This window comes from Hemiscyllium ocellatum, chromosome 15 (assembly GCF_020745735.1).
Source record: "Hemiscyllium ocellatum isolate sHemOce1 chromosome 15, sHemOce1.pat.X.cur, whole genome shotgun sequence".
Lineage (NCBI taxonomy): Eukaryota > Metazoa > Chordata > Chondrichthyes > Orectolobiformes > Hemiscylliidae > Hemiscyllium > Hemiscyllium ocellatum.
The window spans coordinates 56,214,070-56,231,532 of record NC_083415.1 but is presented as its reverse complement, the minus strand read 5'-3'; the positions used below and the strand labels follow the sequence as shown (position 1 = coordinate 56,231,532).

At 44.1% G+C, this 17,463-nt stretch overlaps 1 protein-coding gene across 1 annotated transcript in view; it reads right to left on the bottom strand.

Moving 5' to 3' along the window:
• LOC132822991 (protein NDRG3-like) overlaps positions 1-17,463 on the bottom strand; it is a 144,144-nt gene that overhangs the window by 12,509 nt on the left and 114,172 nt on the right. Inside the window, exons 12-15 of the mRNA XM_060836500.1 lie at positions 14,429-14,480; positions 11,276-11,323; positions 10,416-10,451; positions 5,111-5,162 (exon numbers count right to left, since the gene is read on the bottom strand). Coding sequence (XP_060692483.1) covers positions 5,111-5,162; positions 10,416-10,451; positions 11,276-11,323; positions 14,429-14,480 — 188 coding nt within the window. The remainder of the gene's footprint in view (positions 1-5,110; positions 5,163-10,415; positions 10,452-11,275; positions 11,324-14,428; positions 14,481-17,463) is intronic.

Sequence of the window (17,463 nt, the reverse complement as noted above, 5' to 3'; positions counted from 1 at the left end):
TTCAGCCCCCAGGTGCTGTGTCTATTCCTATTGCCGAGGCTGACGTTAGGAACATACCATGTCAAAAAGGGGGAAGAGCCTTAGGGTTTCCAGTGGGAAGTTGCTCTCCAGTATTAAAAGCCTCCAGCATAGTATTCCACTTCTCTGGATTAATTACAGGCCTGAATTTAAACCTTAGCGAGGGAAATTACCAAATGAACCAATCTTAGGAAGGAGATTTAAATTATTCATACTTGAAATTTGATCATGTTAGAGAAACATCGAAAGGATGGCACTTTTATCCCATCAGTCAGAAAGCCATTTTATGGTATTTTGCATTGAACACCTCCTTCACAATTTACTGCACTTTTAAATGTTTGGGCTCCTTTCTGGACTACATAGGGTTACTAACTGCAGATGCCTCTCCAATACATTTTCTTTACCAGTGAGTGCCTGCGAAACTATTCAGCAATGAGAGGGATCACAGCCAAACCCAGTGTCTACACATCCTTTCTCCAGCAGGGTGTGCTAGGTAGCGACCAGAAGCTGGTCTAAACATCCTTTCCTGGACCTGATGCATTTTCGAAGCTCAGTTGGTCTGGGTGTAAGTCCCAGGAGATTTGTTGCTGTACATCTCACTGCAATGCAAGTGAACATTTCCCTATATAGAGGGTTAATTTCAAAAGAGCTGTGCGCTCTTTGCTGAAATATTGATGAATTGTCAGAGGAGCCAAGAACAGCTCATTGCCAAGTAAGCTTATTAAATTCGAGAATTGCCCAGGTAAAATACAAACTCAAAGGGTCTTAAGCTACAAGCAAGGCAGATACCAAGTTTATAGCAGATTCGAGAAACTCCTTATCCAGAGGGGATAATTGGAATTGGATTTATATTTGAAACAGAATAAGTTACAGGGATTGGACTTTCAAAAAGGGCTGGCAAAGACTGGCTGGGCCGATTGGCCTCCTCCTAAAAATGAATGGTTTTATCGCAAACAAAATCGCAAACCAAAGAATAAACAGTAGGGAGATTGCGGCAATGTCACTGAACCAGTAATCCAGGAATCCCAATTAATTATTTCAGTACATGGGCTCAACTCCCAACAAGGAAGCTGGTGAAACATAAATTCAATGAATTTAAGTTAATCTCAGTGATGGTGACCAAGACCAATCTGTCACTGATGGCTGTAAACTCCATCTGGCTCACTAATGTCCTTCAAGGAAGAAAATCTGCCATCTTTACCTTGCCTGGCCTACGTGTGACTCCAGACCCAATGTTGTTGGGTTTTAACAATTGTCTGAAATGGCCCAGCAAGCCACTCACTCACACATTTGAGGGACTGATAACAAATACTGACTGGCCTCGTCAACAATGCTCACATTCCAATGAAGTCTCTTTTTCGGACAGGCTATCATGTATTTTCACAGGAGAGATTCTGCAAAGTGCACAGAATAAAATGGCATGTTATTAAGGTCCCAATTCACCCCACAGACAAGCTGGACTGAAGGGTCTGTTTCCATGTTGTACCTCTCTATGAATGTATGATTCTAAATCAGAACAAATACAAGCATTGGAAAATGTGCTTCAAATCCTGGACTGAGAGTTGAACGGGGAGCAATTATCAATCAGATTTTAGGTCTGAATTGGAAAGCTTTGAAGTTATGAGATAATCAAAGGGCTAACAATCAACTGGGAGATTATTACAAACTCAAATTTCTGAGAGTTTCTATTCAATTGATACTGGATCTTTTCTTTTTCCACTCGAAAGGAAACCCCAGGGCTGTGTCCCTGTTAAAACAGAAGCACTGAGTAAGAGACTCCATCCCAGAGCATGCAGACATTCAAGCCCATTGCTACAAGTACTTACAATGACTTGGAAACACTGTAAACGAGACAGGAATGGGGACAGTTAGTTCACACCTCACCCCTGCACAGGTGAAGCTGAGGAATAACCTAATACTTTAATGCAATACTTACATTATTGGGACTAGATTCTCCCCATCATTTCTGAATCATAAATACAAATACCTGACAGAAGTTGACATTTAAGAAACTCCCCTCCACTTCCTCAAAGCAAAAAAGCTGTAATAAAAGCGCAGCAAGCTCTAGGACCCCTGGGTCAGACAGGGGTAAAGAGGCCTATGTACAATACTGGTCTATTATCTTACGGTTCACCACTCAGAATTGACAACACCACACAGAAACACTAAGGAGCTATACAGAAATGTCTGTCGAACACAAGTTATAAACTTAACAGAAACAGAAGATATAGGATCACGGAAGGAGAAGGAACCTACTTTAGTGCTTTGGACCTGTTCTGATCTGTTGCCTTAATTCTAACTTTGCTCTCTACTGCTAATTTCTTTGCTTATTTTAAAATCAAAATTTGTAAGTCTTTTGTTAACATATGATCTAGCACTAATGGCCATTTGTAGAACAGGGTTTCAAATATCTACTACCCTTTGCATATAGAACAGTTTCCCTTAATTTCACTTTTGAAAAGGGCAGCATGGTGGCTCAGTGGTCAGCACTGCTACCTCATAAGACCAGGGACCTGGGTTCAATCCCACCCTTGGGTGACTGACTGTGCGGAGTTTGCACGCTCTCCCCATGTCTGTGTAGGCTTCCTCCCACAGTCCAAAGTGTGCTGGTTAGGTGAACTGGCTGTGTTAAATTACACATAATATGCAGGTTAGGTGGGTTAGCCATAGGAAATGCAGGATTACATGGTGGCACAGTGGTTAGCACTGTTGCCTCACAGTGGGAGAGACACGGCTTCAATTTCTGTCTCAGGCGATTGTGTGGAGTTTGCACATTCTCCCCGTGTCTGTGTGGGTTTCCTCCGGGTGCTCTGATTTCCTCCCACAGTCCAAAAATGTGCAGGTTAGGTGAATTGGCCATGCTCAATTGCCTATAGTGTCAGGTGCAGGGGTAAATGTAGGGGAATGGGTCTGGGTGGGTGCGCTTCGGCGGGTCGGTGTGGACTTGTTGGGCCGAAGGGCCTGTTTCCACACTGTAAGTAATCTAATCTAATTACGGGGATTGGTAGGAGGGGTTTGTGTGGGCCGAATGGCCTGCTTCTACTCTGTCGGAATTCTATGACCAATTTGTTCTCATTTCCTTTAAAGGCATGTACCTTGTTCTAGACAATGGGAAAATTTTGCATCTGTTTTCATAATATCCTAAAAAAAATGAAATCAAAATCATGATTTTGAACCTTCTAAATTCGAGGGAATATAAACTATTTTGCGTAATTGTTCTTTCTAATTTAACCACTGAAGTGGAGGTCTCATCACGGTAAGCCTACACTGCAGCCCCTACAGGCCTTCCCAAGGTGGGGTACTTAAGACTGCTCAGAGTAGCCCAAGGAACCACTGAGCAGATTAAGAAAAAGGCAACACATAATCTGGGCAGATTGACAGTGTATGGTGCTGTAAGAAACACTGACGGTTATCCCAACTCTGATTCCATGACCCATCAGGCAGTGCAAAAGAAGTGAATCTCAGGAAATGATGAGCGCCTTAGTTTGATGTAAAATAAACACAACGGATATCAAAACATTGGAGGGCTGAAAAATATAACTTTTACAAGGGCAATCCAGAGGGGGTGGGGAAGTGGCGGGAGAAGGGGATGGGAGAGGAGAGGAAGGAAGGGAAGGAAGAAGTGACAGGGAGAGGGGGAAAGGGGACTGCGAGGAGGAGGAGGGAGGAGCAAGGGAGAGGAGAAAGAGAGAGAGGAGAAGGAGAGGAGAAGTGGGGGCAGGAGGAGGGAGAAAGCAGGGAGGAGGGGAAGGGGAGGAGGATGGGGAGGGGAGGAAGAAAGGAGAGGAGGGAAAGGGCGGAAGGGGAGGCGAGAAAGGTGGAGCAGGGGTGGGGGAGGAGGGGAAGGAAGGAAGGGGGACGATGATAGGGAAAGGGGATTGGGAGGGGAGGGGGAGGAAGGGTGTAGGAGGGGATGGGAGGAAGGGGGCAGGAGGGGAAGGGGAGGAGGGGAAGGGGGAGGATGGGAAGGGGAGGAGGGGAAGGGGCAGGAGGGGAAGGGGAGGAGGAGAAGGGGTGGAAGGGAAAGGGCGGAGGGTATGAGGAGGAGGGGAGTGGGAGGAAGGGAAAGGGCAGACAGGAAGAGGGGGAGAAGAGTGGAGAATGGGAGGAGGGGAAGGGGCAGGGAGAAGAGGGGAAGGGGAGGAAGAGAAGGAAGAGAAGGGGCAGAGGGGAAGAGGAAGAGAGGAATGGAAAATATATGAAGATACAAAACAAACAAAAACTGATGAAGAAAGATCTTGAAAATGCTGCAAGGATTTGATAGCCCATAGATAGGATCAAGACGAAATGGGGGCTTCCCACGAAACAGGAGCTCAGGAGAAAGGTCTTTCAGAGAATGGTTAGCGTGGAATATGATACCTGAAGAGTATAGTTGAAATGATAGATTCATTTAAGGAGAACACAGGTAAGTATCTGTGACAGACAAGATTAGAAGGGTCTGCTAAAAAGATTTATTCTGATTGGTGTTCAGAATGAGGGCTGGCCAGACGATCAGGGCTGAATTACTCCATCCTGTAGTGCAAGGTTTAATTCCAAATAAATGCTAATCGAAGTGCTTCAGGACTGAATGTTTTTGTATCCAGAGTTGAAATGGTAATCTGAAAGTTCCACCAGTTACAGGCATATAGCGCTTTCATGAAATCAATTCAATAAATTATGTCAAGGTCACACTGTTCAGATCTGCCCCGTGGGGGATGTGAAGCCTTGTCATCCTGAATAAAACTAAAAAGTTACATGTGGACAGTTTCCATGGAAACAGCGCAGGAGATTCCAAATGGTTCCCGCACAAGGGCACCCTTAGGGCTATAAGGGTCTCAGACGACCACTGTTAAACCTGCTTCAAAACACTGAAACCCAGGGAAACTGCCCAAACAAATCTACACTTTCCAATTCTCCATTCTGAAGGATGACCCACCCCACCAGATTCCTGGGTCCGTCCAGTCGGAAATTCCTGCATTAAGTCAAAATGTTTTCTGCAGTAACAAGGAAAACAAGCAGCTTTCTCCATCGTTCAACCAACAATAGCTAAATGCAGGCTTGGAAAACAAATCACTGAATATCACAGCTTTGAGGTTCAGGAGGTTGTACTTACTGTAACCCATTCCCTGCACAAAGTACTTGAAGGCTTCGGTCAGCTTTCCAGGCTAGGGTGCAAGCACACACAGACACATAATCATTAAATTATCATACTTAGTTTTGCCCCCTTCCTCCTTTCCCCTCCTCCCTTCCCCCCCCTCTTGCTTCACCCCATCCCCTTTCCAAACAAGGCTCCATCATTGCTTTGATGTGCACTGTGCTAGTCCAGACATAATGTGCCAAATAGCTTCTTTCACCACCATGAATGATGGCAGTTCAGTGGTTAGCACTACTGCCTCACAGCACCAGGGACCCAGGTTCAATTCCAGCCTTGGGGCACTGTCCATGTGAGTTTTCACCTTACTCCCGTGTCTGTGTGGGTTTCCTCCCACATCATCAAAGAATGAGGGCAGATCAAATTGAAGTATTCAAGACGATAAAAGGTGTGTCTAAAATAGACAGGGAGTGGATTCCCCCTCTTGTGGGGTATTTTAGGACAAGAGGTCCTAGTCTTAGGATAAGGGGTGGCAAATTTAAAACAGAGTTGAGGAGAAACTACGTCTCCCAAAGGATTGCGAATCTGTGGAATTTGTGACCCCAAAGAAATGTGGATGCTGGGACAAGTGAGTAAATTTAAGGAGGAGTTAGACATAATGCTAATTGCTAATGGGTTGAAGGGGTATGGGGAGAAGGCAGGAAAATGGGGGTGATGAATGTATCAGCCATGAACGAATGGTGGAGCAGACTTGATGGGCTGAATGGCCTGATTCTGCTCCTTATGAGCTTATGTGCAGGATACATGGATTAGCCATGGCGAATGTAGGGTCATGGGGTTATAGGGTAGGGTACTGGTACTGGCTGGGATGCTGTTTGGAGGGTCGGTGCAGACTCGATGGACCGAATGGCCTCTTTGCATTATGTAGGGGTTCGATGAATTGATGATGATTGGAGCCAGTAGTAAAACATGGCTCCCGAACAGCATCTCCTCGGGGAAGGAGGCAGTTCAAGTCCAGGCAAGGAGCACTGGCTGGAAAACAGTCAGGAAAACAAGTTGTTAGTTTGATAAAGAATCGTGGAGCGACATCACTTTGAGCTGTTTAGCATTAAGTGCAGTCTGCTCATTTCAGTGTGTGGTACCTGACACCCCCTCTGAGCCATGCAACAAGCTGCGTCCAGAACCAAGTGTTCACTTGCAAGTTGCCCGTTTCAGTTACCCTATGCACATATGGCCAAGTAAAAAAAATTCCCATGCATTACAAATTAAGAGACTGTGGTCAGTCCTTTAGAGATTTTTCACAGTATTTTGCGATGGGAGTTTGAGAGACCTTGCACAATTCCATATGGGTGGTGTACAATCTCACAAACACATCATGAGATGAGCTGGGCCATCACTGGAATGAAGGTACAGCAAGAACAGATACCTGTCAATCTTAATTCTCAGAACACGCAGGTAGTTTTGGATTGGTCAGGTTGTTGCCATAGGGGTGCAGCCGTATTTGGTTGGCTCCCTAAGTCCTTGACTGGAAAAAGGTACAATACTAGAAAGCTACACACATATACACACAGGACTCCTACTTTAAGGGGGCAAAAGGAATTTGTAGATGCATTGCACCTTTTTAAAAATAAAGCCAAACTCTGCTGCATCCCCATGGTAAACAGGTCACTGAGGTGTCAGTGGGGGAGCACTTTGGGGGCAGCGACCATAATTCTATTCGTTTTAAAATAATGATGGAAAAGGATAGACCAGATCTAAAAGTTGAAGTTGTAAATTGGAGAAAGGCCAATTTTGACGGTATTAGGCAAGAACTTTCAAAAGCTGATTGGAGGCAGATGTTCGCTGGTAAAGGGACGGCTGGAAAATGGGAAACTTTCAGAAATGAGATAACAAGAATCCAGAAAAAGTATGTTCCTGTCAGGATGAAAGGAAAGGCTTGTAGGTATAGGGAATGCTGGATGACTAAAGAAATTGAGGGTTTGGTTAAGAAAAAGAAGGAAGCATATGTCAGGTATAGATAGGATAGATCAAGTGAATCCTGAGAAGGGTATAAAGAAAGTAGGATTAAATTTAAGAGGGAAATCAGGAGGGCAAAACGGGGACATCAGATAGCTTTGGCAAATAGAGTTAAGGAGAATCCAAAGAGTTTTTACAAATATATTAAGGACAAAAGGGTAACTAGGGAGAGAATAGGGCCCCTCAAAGATCTGCAAGGCGGTCTTTGTGTGGAGCCACAGAAAATAGGGGAGATACTAAATTAATATTTTGCATCAGTATTTACTGTGGAAAAGGATATGGAAGATATAGACTGTAGGGAAATAGATGGTGACATCTTGCAAAATGTCCAGATTACAGAGGAGGAAGTGCTGAATGTCTTGAAATGGTTAAAAGTGGATAAATCCCCAGGGCCTGATCAGGTGTACCCGAGAACTCTGTGGGAAGCTAGAGAAGTGATTGCTGGACCGCTTGCTGAGATATTTGTAACATCGATAGTCACAGGTGAAGTGCCAGATGACTGGAGGTTGGCAAACGTGGTGCCACTGTTTAAGACGGGCGGTAAAGACAAGCCAGGGAACTATAGACCGGTGAGCCTGACCTCGGTGGTGGGCAAGTTGTTGGAGGGAATCCTGAGGGACAGGATGTGATGTATTTCGAAAGGCAAGGACTGATTCGAGATAGTCAACATGGCTTTGTGCGTGGGAAATCATGTCTCACAAACATGATTGAGTTTTTTGAAGAAGTAACAAAGAGGATTGATGAGGGTAGAGCAGTAGATGTGATCTATATGGACTTCAGTAAGGTGTTCAACAAGGTTCCCCATGGGAGACTGATTAGCAAGGTTAGATCTCATGGAATACAGGGAGAACTAGCCATTTGGATACAGAACTGGCTCAAAGGTAGAAGACAGAGGGTGGTGGTGGAAGGTTGTTTTTCAGACTGGAGGCCTGTGACCAGTGGAGTGCCACAAGGATCGGTGCTGGGTCCTCTACTTTTTGTCATTTACATAAATGATTTGGATGTGAGCATAAGGGGTACAGTTAATAAGTTTGCAGTTGGAGGTGTAGTGGACAGTGAAGAGGGTTATCTCAGATTACAACAGGATCTGGACCAGATGGGCCAATGGGCTGAGAAGTGGCAGATGGAGTTTAATTCAGATAAATGCAAGGTGCTGCATTTTGGGAAAGCAAATCTTAGCAGGGCTTATACACTTAATGGTAAGGTCCAGGGTTGTGTTGCTGAACAAAGAGACCTTGGAGTGCAGGTTCATAGCTCCTTGAAAGTGGAATCGCAGGTAGATAGGATAATGAAGAAGGTGTTTGGTATGCTTTCCTTTATTGGTCAGAGTATTGAGTACAGGAGTTGGGAGATCATGTGCAGCAGTACAGGACATTGGTTAGGCCACTGTTGGAATATTGCGTGCAATTCTGGTCTCCTTCCTATCGGAAAGATGTTGTGAAACTTGAAAGGATTCAGAAAAGATTTACAAGGATGTTGCCAGGGTTGGAGGATTTGAGCTACAGGGAGAGGCTGAACAGGCTGGGACTGTTTTCCCTGGAGCGTCGGAGGCTGAGGGGTGACCTTATACAGGTTTACAAAATTATGAGGGGCATGGATAGGATAAATAGACAAAGTCTTTTCCCTGTGGTCGGGGAGTCCAGAACTAGAGGGCATAGGTTTAGGGTGAGAGGGGAAAGATATAAAAGAGACCTAAAGGGCAACTTTTGCATGCAGAGGGTGGTACAATTGCAACATTTAAGAGGCATTTGGATAGGGGTATGATTAAGAAGGATTTGGAGGGATATGGGCCGGGTGCTGGCAGGTGGGACTAGATTGGGTTGGGATATCTGGTCAGCATGGACGGGTTGGACCGAAGGGTCTGTTTCCATGCTGTACATCTCTATGACTCTAAACCCCCGATCAATCAGAATCTAGCCTGCCTGGTCTGAGAATTAAGATTGACAGTTAACTTCTCTTGCTATATCTCCACGTCAATGATAGTCCAGCCAATCAGCATCTTCTTCTCATGATATATAAAATGGCCTCCATTCTCAACTCTGTCTCTTGCATTCGAGTTCTGATGAGTGCAAGATTTAAAGCTTCAACTCTTTGCTTCCTTTTAGCCACGTGTATGTTGTGTAAGAAAGTATGTTGGCTTGCAGGCAGCTCCTTACTGGAAAGGAGAGACAACTGAAAAGGTAGGTAACCCTTCAGCATTCCGCACCCTTGCTCTGAGCCCTTAGCAGAGCTCTACCTCTGGGTAACTACAAGAAATCAAACCTTCTTTCTATGAAAGAACACCAGTGGAGAAAACTTTCTCTCCATGGCCCCACTCCAAACCAAATATGGACCAATAAGTGACCAAGTTTTCAGAAGAGTTCTCTATGTAATGGCAAGTGAAACCATACTTTGGTCACAATGCCTTTTCTAAAAAAGGATTCACATTCTCTCACATACTTCAACCCAACGTGGATATTCACCAGGGAGATGTTCCTGTTATGATTTGGTTTTTTTCCCCCTCTTTCCTTCTGTTCCCTTGAGCCTTCCTCATTCAGATTTAAGGTGTCTGCCAATCTGAGTCCACCCACAGGAGGTCAAAGGGCAGGACCCAGCCTGCAATGTTGCCCACTAAGAGGAACCGATCACTTGTCTCATGAGACAAGATGTGTCTATATTTTATCAATCTCATTAATATATCCCTAATTATCAATCACATGAGGGAAATCACATGAGATAGAACTGCATTCATCACATACAACCACACCAGTTAAAAGCAAAGCGAAACAAATTGATTGGAAAAGAAGAAATTAAAAGAAAAATCAACAGTTGTTTGAGAGATTAAATATTGTTTTCAATAAAGGATGGTACACATCAAGCTGCACTGATTTGCGTTTAATATCTCGAACGGACTCACTCTCAAACATTGAGGTATAGCTGCTGAAATGTTAGCTCAGCTGGTTAGTAATGCGAACAACATGGTTTAATTCTCATACCAGCTGAGGTTACCATCAAGGATTCTCCTTCTTAATCTCCTTCCCCTCTCCTGAGGTGCAGAGACCCTCAGGTTCAACCACTACCAGTTTTCTCTGTCTAATTAGAGACCGCCCTGTGGTCCAGTAGGATAATGGTGACCTTACTTGTACCTTTTATTCATGTTCAACAGTGCGGTGAGAAACAGAAGTACCAGAACCCACAAACAAAATCCAGATGTCCATCCCAAATGGACCGCGATCAGAAACGTTCATCCCAGGCAGTTTAAAATCTGATGTCAACAATTAGTGAACAAGTCCAGAGAAGGTAAGCAAGGGGCAGAATTAACTCTACTTACTTGAACAACTTGTGGAAGTCCTCCACAATCTGCCATCTGTCAAGGAAGAGACCATACATTACTGAAAAAAATCCAACCTGATTCTAGTCTTTCCAGCAAATCAAAAGCAAGACATGACAAGTATTTGAACTGCTGCTGTATATTACTGTCCCATCTCTTAATGATCAAGAACATTCCAGTCACTTGGCAATTCAACAATCCTACTGCAGGATGTAAAGAAATGTAAGGGGAGCACCCAGGACGATAGACAAATCTATCAGAGATTGATCTTGTTGTCTCGAGGAATTAAGGGCTACAGGGAGAATGCGGGGAAGTGGAGCTGAAATGCCCATCAGCCATAATTGAATGGCGGAGTGGACTCGATGGGCCGAATGGCCTTACTTCCACTCCTATGTCTTATGGTCTTATGTTTCACCTACTATGATTGTTAATCTGGATTAGGTAAGTACTCGATTGACTATGCAGATAAGAAGAGCTTGAAAAACTGAGGCGGATGGGAAAATCCCCGGTGACTGAAATCTTGTCTGACGTACAGGAAGCTTGGTGGAGGCTCATCCCCACAGGACATCCCCACAGAAATTCCTCAGGGATGCAAGCCCTGACGATGCTCTCAGCTTGCTCTTCATTGATGTTTCCCGTGCCATTAAGTCAGGGACGGGGATATTCGCCAAGTGAACTTACACGGCAGGATTGAATACTGATCAGGCAAAATCAAACTTATTGCTGCCTGGTGAAAATGTTCTCATCAGAGGAAGATCTTGATGAATTTGCTTATTTTTAATTATTCTATATTTGTGTAATGCTCTAATACACTGAACACGCGCAGAAGAAAGTCCTGCAGGGCTTGAGGGAAATCTCACCTTCAGCAGTGTTGTGTTGGTTGGATTTAGTCTGGAATTGCACTCCACCTGAAGTGAAATGGAAAAAGCAGGACAGAATTAGCAACAGCAACCTGTAGTTGCACCTGAGACATCATAGTTGCACATCACAGGGGATTGCAATACGGTCTCCATTAAGGATATACGTAGTCTATATATAATCGATGAACACCACTTATAGTGCACCGTTTGTTAGTGACTGGAATACCTACTGCTCCAAACCCGATACTGCCTGTCATTATAGGTGCTTTGCCATGGTGGAAGTGAAACTTACAAAGCTTCAAATCATTATAATAGCAAGTGTGTCAGAAGCAAGTGTGTGTGGGCGGCATGGTGGCACAGTGGTTAGCGCTGCTGCCTCACAGCGCCTGAGACCCGGGTTCAATTCCCGACTCAGGCGACAGACTGTGTGGAGTTTGCACGTTCTCCCCGTGTCTGCGTGGGTTTCCGCCGGGTGCTCCGGTTTCCTCCCACAGTCCAAAGATGTGCGGGTTAGGTGAATTGGCCATGCTAAATTGCCCGTAGTGTTAGGTAAGGGGTAAATGTAGGGGTAGGGGTATGGGTGGGTGGCGGGTCGGTGTGGACTTGTTGGGCCGAAGGGCCTGTTTCCACACTGTAAGTAATCTAAAAAAAAAGTAAGTAATCTAAGCATCACCTCATCATATCCACTTTCTTCAAGTGCACATCTAGTTCTGCTGTTACCATTTATTGATTTTTTTACCTATACTACATATTCAGTTCTATCCTCCAACCTATTCTAGCACTCTCCTTTTGTTATATTTCTTCCTCAACTGTAAGTGCTTTAAAAAACAAAGTCAGATGGTGGCAGAGAGGTAACATCACTGGGCTACTGACCTGGGGCACATTGGAGTCACTATAACTGGTGGAATATAAATTCCATATATTAAATATCGAATTGAAAGCTAATCTCTGTGATGATGACAATGATACTCACCAATAACAGCTGGAAAAACCTTTCTGCTTCACTAACATCTCTTGGAGAAGGAAATCTGTCATCTTTACTTGGTCTGGCCAACAGATAACTAGCAATGTGGTCAACTCTTAACTGCTCAAGGAAATGCTCAGTTCAAGGACAATTAGGGAGAAGGCAACAAATGTTGGATTTGCAAAAACAAATTACCACACTCCATAAAAGAAAATGTGGAAATATCTTCCTTATGTTGACTCTATCAAGGCTGCTTCACTTTATTTGGTTATTTCTTTGCACTTTTCAAAGGAAGAGCACCACAGCCCGTTGAATCTTTCCTGATATTTATATCTTCGCAGTTCTGATTTCATCCTTGCAAATCCTTTTTGCACTTCCTCCAGTACTTCAACATCCCCTTTATAATGAAACTGGAACTGGGTGGCTCAATGGTTAGCATTGTTGCCTCACAGCACCAGGGGATCCGGGTTCGATTCCAGCCTCGGGTGACTGTCCACATTCTCCCTGTGTTTGCATGAGGTTTCCCCCTGCTGCTCTGGATTCTTCCCACAGTCTAAAGGTGTGCAGATTAGAGTGGATTGGCCATGCTAAATTGCCTATAGTGTCCAGGGATGTGCAGACTAGGTGGGTTAGCCGTAATGGGAATGCACCTGGTTGGGATGCTATTCGGAGGGCCAGTTGGGCCGAATGGCCTATTTCCACACTGTTGGGATTCTATGAACTGTTGCAGAGGTTAGGAAGAAACGTTGAGGCCAAACTCTGATGGTGCTGCACATTTCATACCCCTCTTCAGAGCTACGGACATGTTAAGCAAGAGATTCTGTCGTGTACCAAAACTTGAATTTTAAAAAGACACACGTGCGGAATAAAAAGGCCAAAGTACTCAATGCTCTGGGCTTCTTGACAGACATAGGAACAGGAGTAGGCCATTCAGCCCTTTGAACCTGTTCCACCTTTCAGTGAGATCATGGCTGATCTGTGGCCTATCTCCATACACCTGCCCTTGGCCCACATCCCTTTCCTTAACAAAATAAACTACCTCAGATTTAAAATTGAGAAATGATCCAGTATCCACTGCCATTTGTGGAAGTAAGTTCCAAACCTCTCCCACCCTTTGCATATAGAAGTGCTTCCGAAAATGTCTCCTAAACGGTCTCACTCTAATTCTTAGACTATGCTTCCTAGTTCTAGAATCCCTGAACAGCGGAAATAGTTTACCTCTATCTACCCTGTCTCTTCCTGTCAGGGAGCAACACAATGAGTTCAGATAATTTTCCACGTAACATTGAATATAAAGTCAACATTATCTCATCAGATCAGATAGACCTGCTGGTCTATCACATTGAGAATCTCTTCACAGATTTATTAGAATAGAATGACCTGAAGAATCTGTGAGAGAACTAGGACCATGAAGTTTACGAGGGCAATGTAACCATGGTAACAGAGTGATTAGAGGAGTTTAATATATTTTACTGACTCCACTTTGTTACTCTGATGTCACTTCCCTTGGGCGGCACAGTGGCTCAATGGTTAGCAGTGTTGCCTCACAGTGCCAGGGACCTGAGTTCGATCCCACCCTTGGGTGACTGTGTGAAGTTTGCACATTATCCCTGTGTCTGTGTGGGTATCCTCCGGGTGCTCCGGTTTCCTCCCACAGTCCAGAGACCTGCAGGTTAGGTGGATTAGCATGGGAAATGTGAAGTTACAGGGATAAGGCAGGGGGGAGATTGGGTCTAGGTGGGATGCTTTTCAGAGAGTCAGTGTGAATGGGCTGAATGGCCTGCTTCCATACTGTAGGTGTTCTGAGATTCTATGTACCTTTGACATGTAGATTTACTGAGCACATGCATGGAAAGCAGAGTTCCAAGGTGTGGAAGTAGTTAATGATCCATAGCATGCTATTCTCATAGTGGAACTGCACAGTACGCTGTACCTTATCACAGAGACCACATTGTCTAATATGGCATCTCAATAAACCCTTGGCTGTGTTACAGTGGCATGTGCATGAGTATTCTGATGTTTAAAATAACAAAACAAATTGGAGCAAGGAACAAACTCCCAGGCCAGCTAGTTTGCTGAAAATGGAGGGAATAGCAATAAGGAACCCGCAAGATTCCCTGGGTTAATCACATTCAAAACAGCAGATCGAAAAAACAAGCAATGAATAAATGAGGCACTGATTCACTCACCACTGCCTCCACTGCAGGAGAGTTATCACCAACAACCAGTAAAGCAGGGCACCTGGGAGAAAAACAGAAGGAATTAGAATTATGTTTTCATGTCATGTGTACCGTTGGTTCTGATATAACACGATAGTTCCCTTTTGGTTCGATCTTGCCTTAGAAGAAAATCGCACAATAGCTGTGTCATTTAAATTAATGGGGCCAGATTTGCATTATAGTCAATACGAGCAAGGAAAGTTTGTGTCCTACACATAATGGTCTAAATTCTTCAATTGCGTTAAAACCAATTCACGTTGAAGAAACACGTATTATAACCAATTGTGCTCAAGTACAGCAGTAGATTGAAAAGTTTAGATTGTCACCATTCATAGCGTCATCTTAGGTACAAAGTCTTAGGAAGAGAGTGGAAAAATAAGGAAACATTAAACATTACAGTCCTTCTCTAGCCATGGACCTGCACTTGCTTCACCTGGAGTTCAATTGCACTCCTCATGTCATTTTTTTTAGATTAGATTACATACAGTGTGGAAACAGGCCCTTCGGCCCAACAAGTCCACACCGACCCGCCGAAGCGCAACCTACCCATACCCCTACATTTACCCCTTACCTAACACTACGGGCAATTTAGCATGGCCAATTCACCTAACCTGCACATCTTTGGACTGTGGGAGGAAACTGGAGCACCCGGAGGAAACCCACACAGACACGGCGAGAATGTGCAAACTCCACACAGTCAGTTGCCTGAGTCGGGAATTGAACCCGGGTCTCAGGCGCCGTGAGGCAGCAGTGCTAACCACTATGCCACCGTGCCGCCCACAAATCTTAATGGATCTGAATACTGGAGCCAATACTGGGATGTTAAAATCAAGAGACATTGTAAATTTAGTTGAGACCAAAGACATTTGTGCAAAACACATGGAAAACAAAGAAGTCACCGATACTGGAATAAATATTATGGGACTTTCCCAACTTGAGAGTGAAGAGCAACTGGAATATTATTTCAGAGCTTTGTTAAAAGCAAAGCTCTAAGACGTCCATTCAGGAACCTGGGACCATTTAGCCTAAATGGGTCAGAAATCTAATGAGATGCCGAGGTCTTGACTGCCAACAGAGTGTTATCACATAAACATTAACTGGCAACTATCAGAAATGGAAAACAAGGCGCACACACAGCTGTCATTGTGCGTGGCAAACAGTCTAAGGTGCTACTTTCATAAGCGTTGCCGTTTACTGAGTTTCTGTTTCCTATAGCTTTTCATTTCCTAAAGGGATGCTCCATAAAGGGAGAGTTGAGAGCTGACGCTAATGTTACAGATCCTGTTTTGTCTCAGTAAAAAGAAATTATAAATTAGACTTCGATAATGCCTTTGATATTACAGAAATGTACCGACACACGTCAGGTAATGTGCAACATTGTGTTTACAAAGAGGATTCTGGAACATGGAGGTCAAGATGGTCAACTGCTCGAAGCTGGAGGAGGAGGACTGATGCTATCGAAATCAGAACCTTTTGTTTTCTCTTTATTCATTCATGGGATGAGAGGAGTTTATTGCCCATCTCAAATTGTCCAGAGGGCAGTTAAAAGTCAACCACATTGTTGTGGGTCTGGAGTCAGATGTGGGTCTGGAGTCAGATGTAGGTCAGACCAGGTAAAGGATGGCAGATTTCCTTCCCTAAAGGACATTAGTGAATCTGATGGGGTTTTCCGATAATTGACAATGGATTCATGGTCAACATTAGATTCCTAATTTTTTTAAAAAATTGCATTCAAATTCCACCATCTGCTGTGTTGGGATTCGAACCCAGATCACCTGAACATTAGCCGGATTTCTGGGTTGACAGTCCAGTGATAATATCATAAGGCCATCATCTCCCCAGCAGGATAATACAAATGAACAGGAGATGAAGGTGGAAGAGGCAGAGCATCAAGGACAGAAAAGAAGCATCTTGAATTCAACACAGTGGGGAACAGGGAACCAATGGAGGAAAGTGACGACAGGGGCCTATGAGGAGCAAGACTCAGTGCAGGATGGGATGCAGGGAGCAGAGACTTGGAATGAATTGGCATTTGTGGATAATGGAGGTCAGGAAGCCAGCAAAGGTCAGGGCTGAGAGAGTGGTTGAAGGGCTCAGTAGTTGGCGAGAGTGAGGTCAGACAGAGTTGCACGGAGCTGCAGAGGAGGAATGGACAGCCTATGAGAGATTGTTCAATCCTAAAGTTAAAATTTAACATGATGCAGCCAATCAGATGAACAGTGTTTCTCTTTCACTATACTGGGCAATAATAATAACAAACAATGATTTAAACGATGAACACAGGGCTGAATATGTTTATTTTGGAGCAACCTATTTGTTCATCTTTCCACACACCATCACGGTCATCTGGTGTATCTTGAATCTGGGCCTTCTGACTCAGAGGTAGGGACATTATCAGCTGTACTACAAAGCCCTGGAACTGACTGTTACTTTACAGCCACTTATAAAAGCTAAAACACAAAATCACAGAAGTCCAACTGAAGCAGGGATTGGATGATTATAGAGATAACACTAATGTACAAGGTTATGGGGAAGCAGGAGATTAGCACGATGCTCATTTGACAAGCTGCTGCAGAGTCCTTGGGCTGAATGGCCTCCTTCTTTGCCATAACATGTGCTTCACACACATCTAATTGTTGTTACAGAGCAGATCTGCCTATCAATTATGTTAGTCTTCTCTCCTGCTGGGCCAGTAGCTTAATCTTTAACCATATAGAGCAGGAAAGCTGCCAAATGGAATCGAAAAACTGGAAAACACCCAAACCTTGGTGTGACAAATTTGATCTGAAACAGTGGCAGAACAGAACCCAAGCTTAGGTGGATGATGACAAGAAAATATATATTAAGCAAAGTTGTAATGCCCCATTTTCCACATTGAGTGGACTCCTGGCATTAGGCATTATGCAACAAATAACCAATTGAGAAGGAACAGACAGTCCTTGGAATAGAATTCCTGACTCTCCCTAGGTGGGCTTCAGATTGATTTCACAGGTCAGTGCAACATT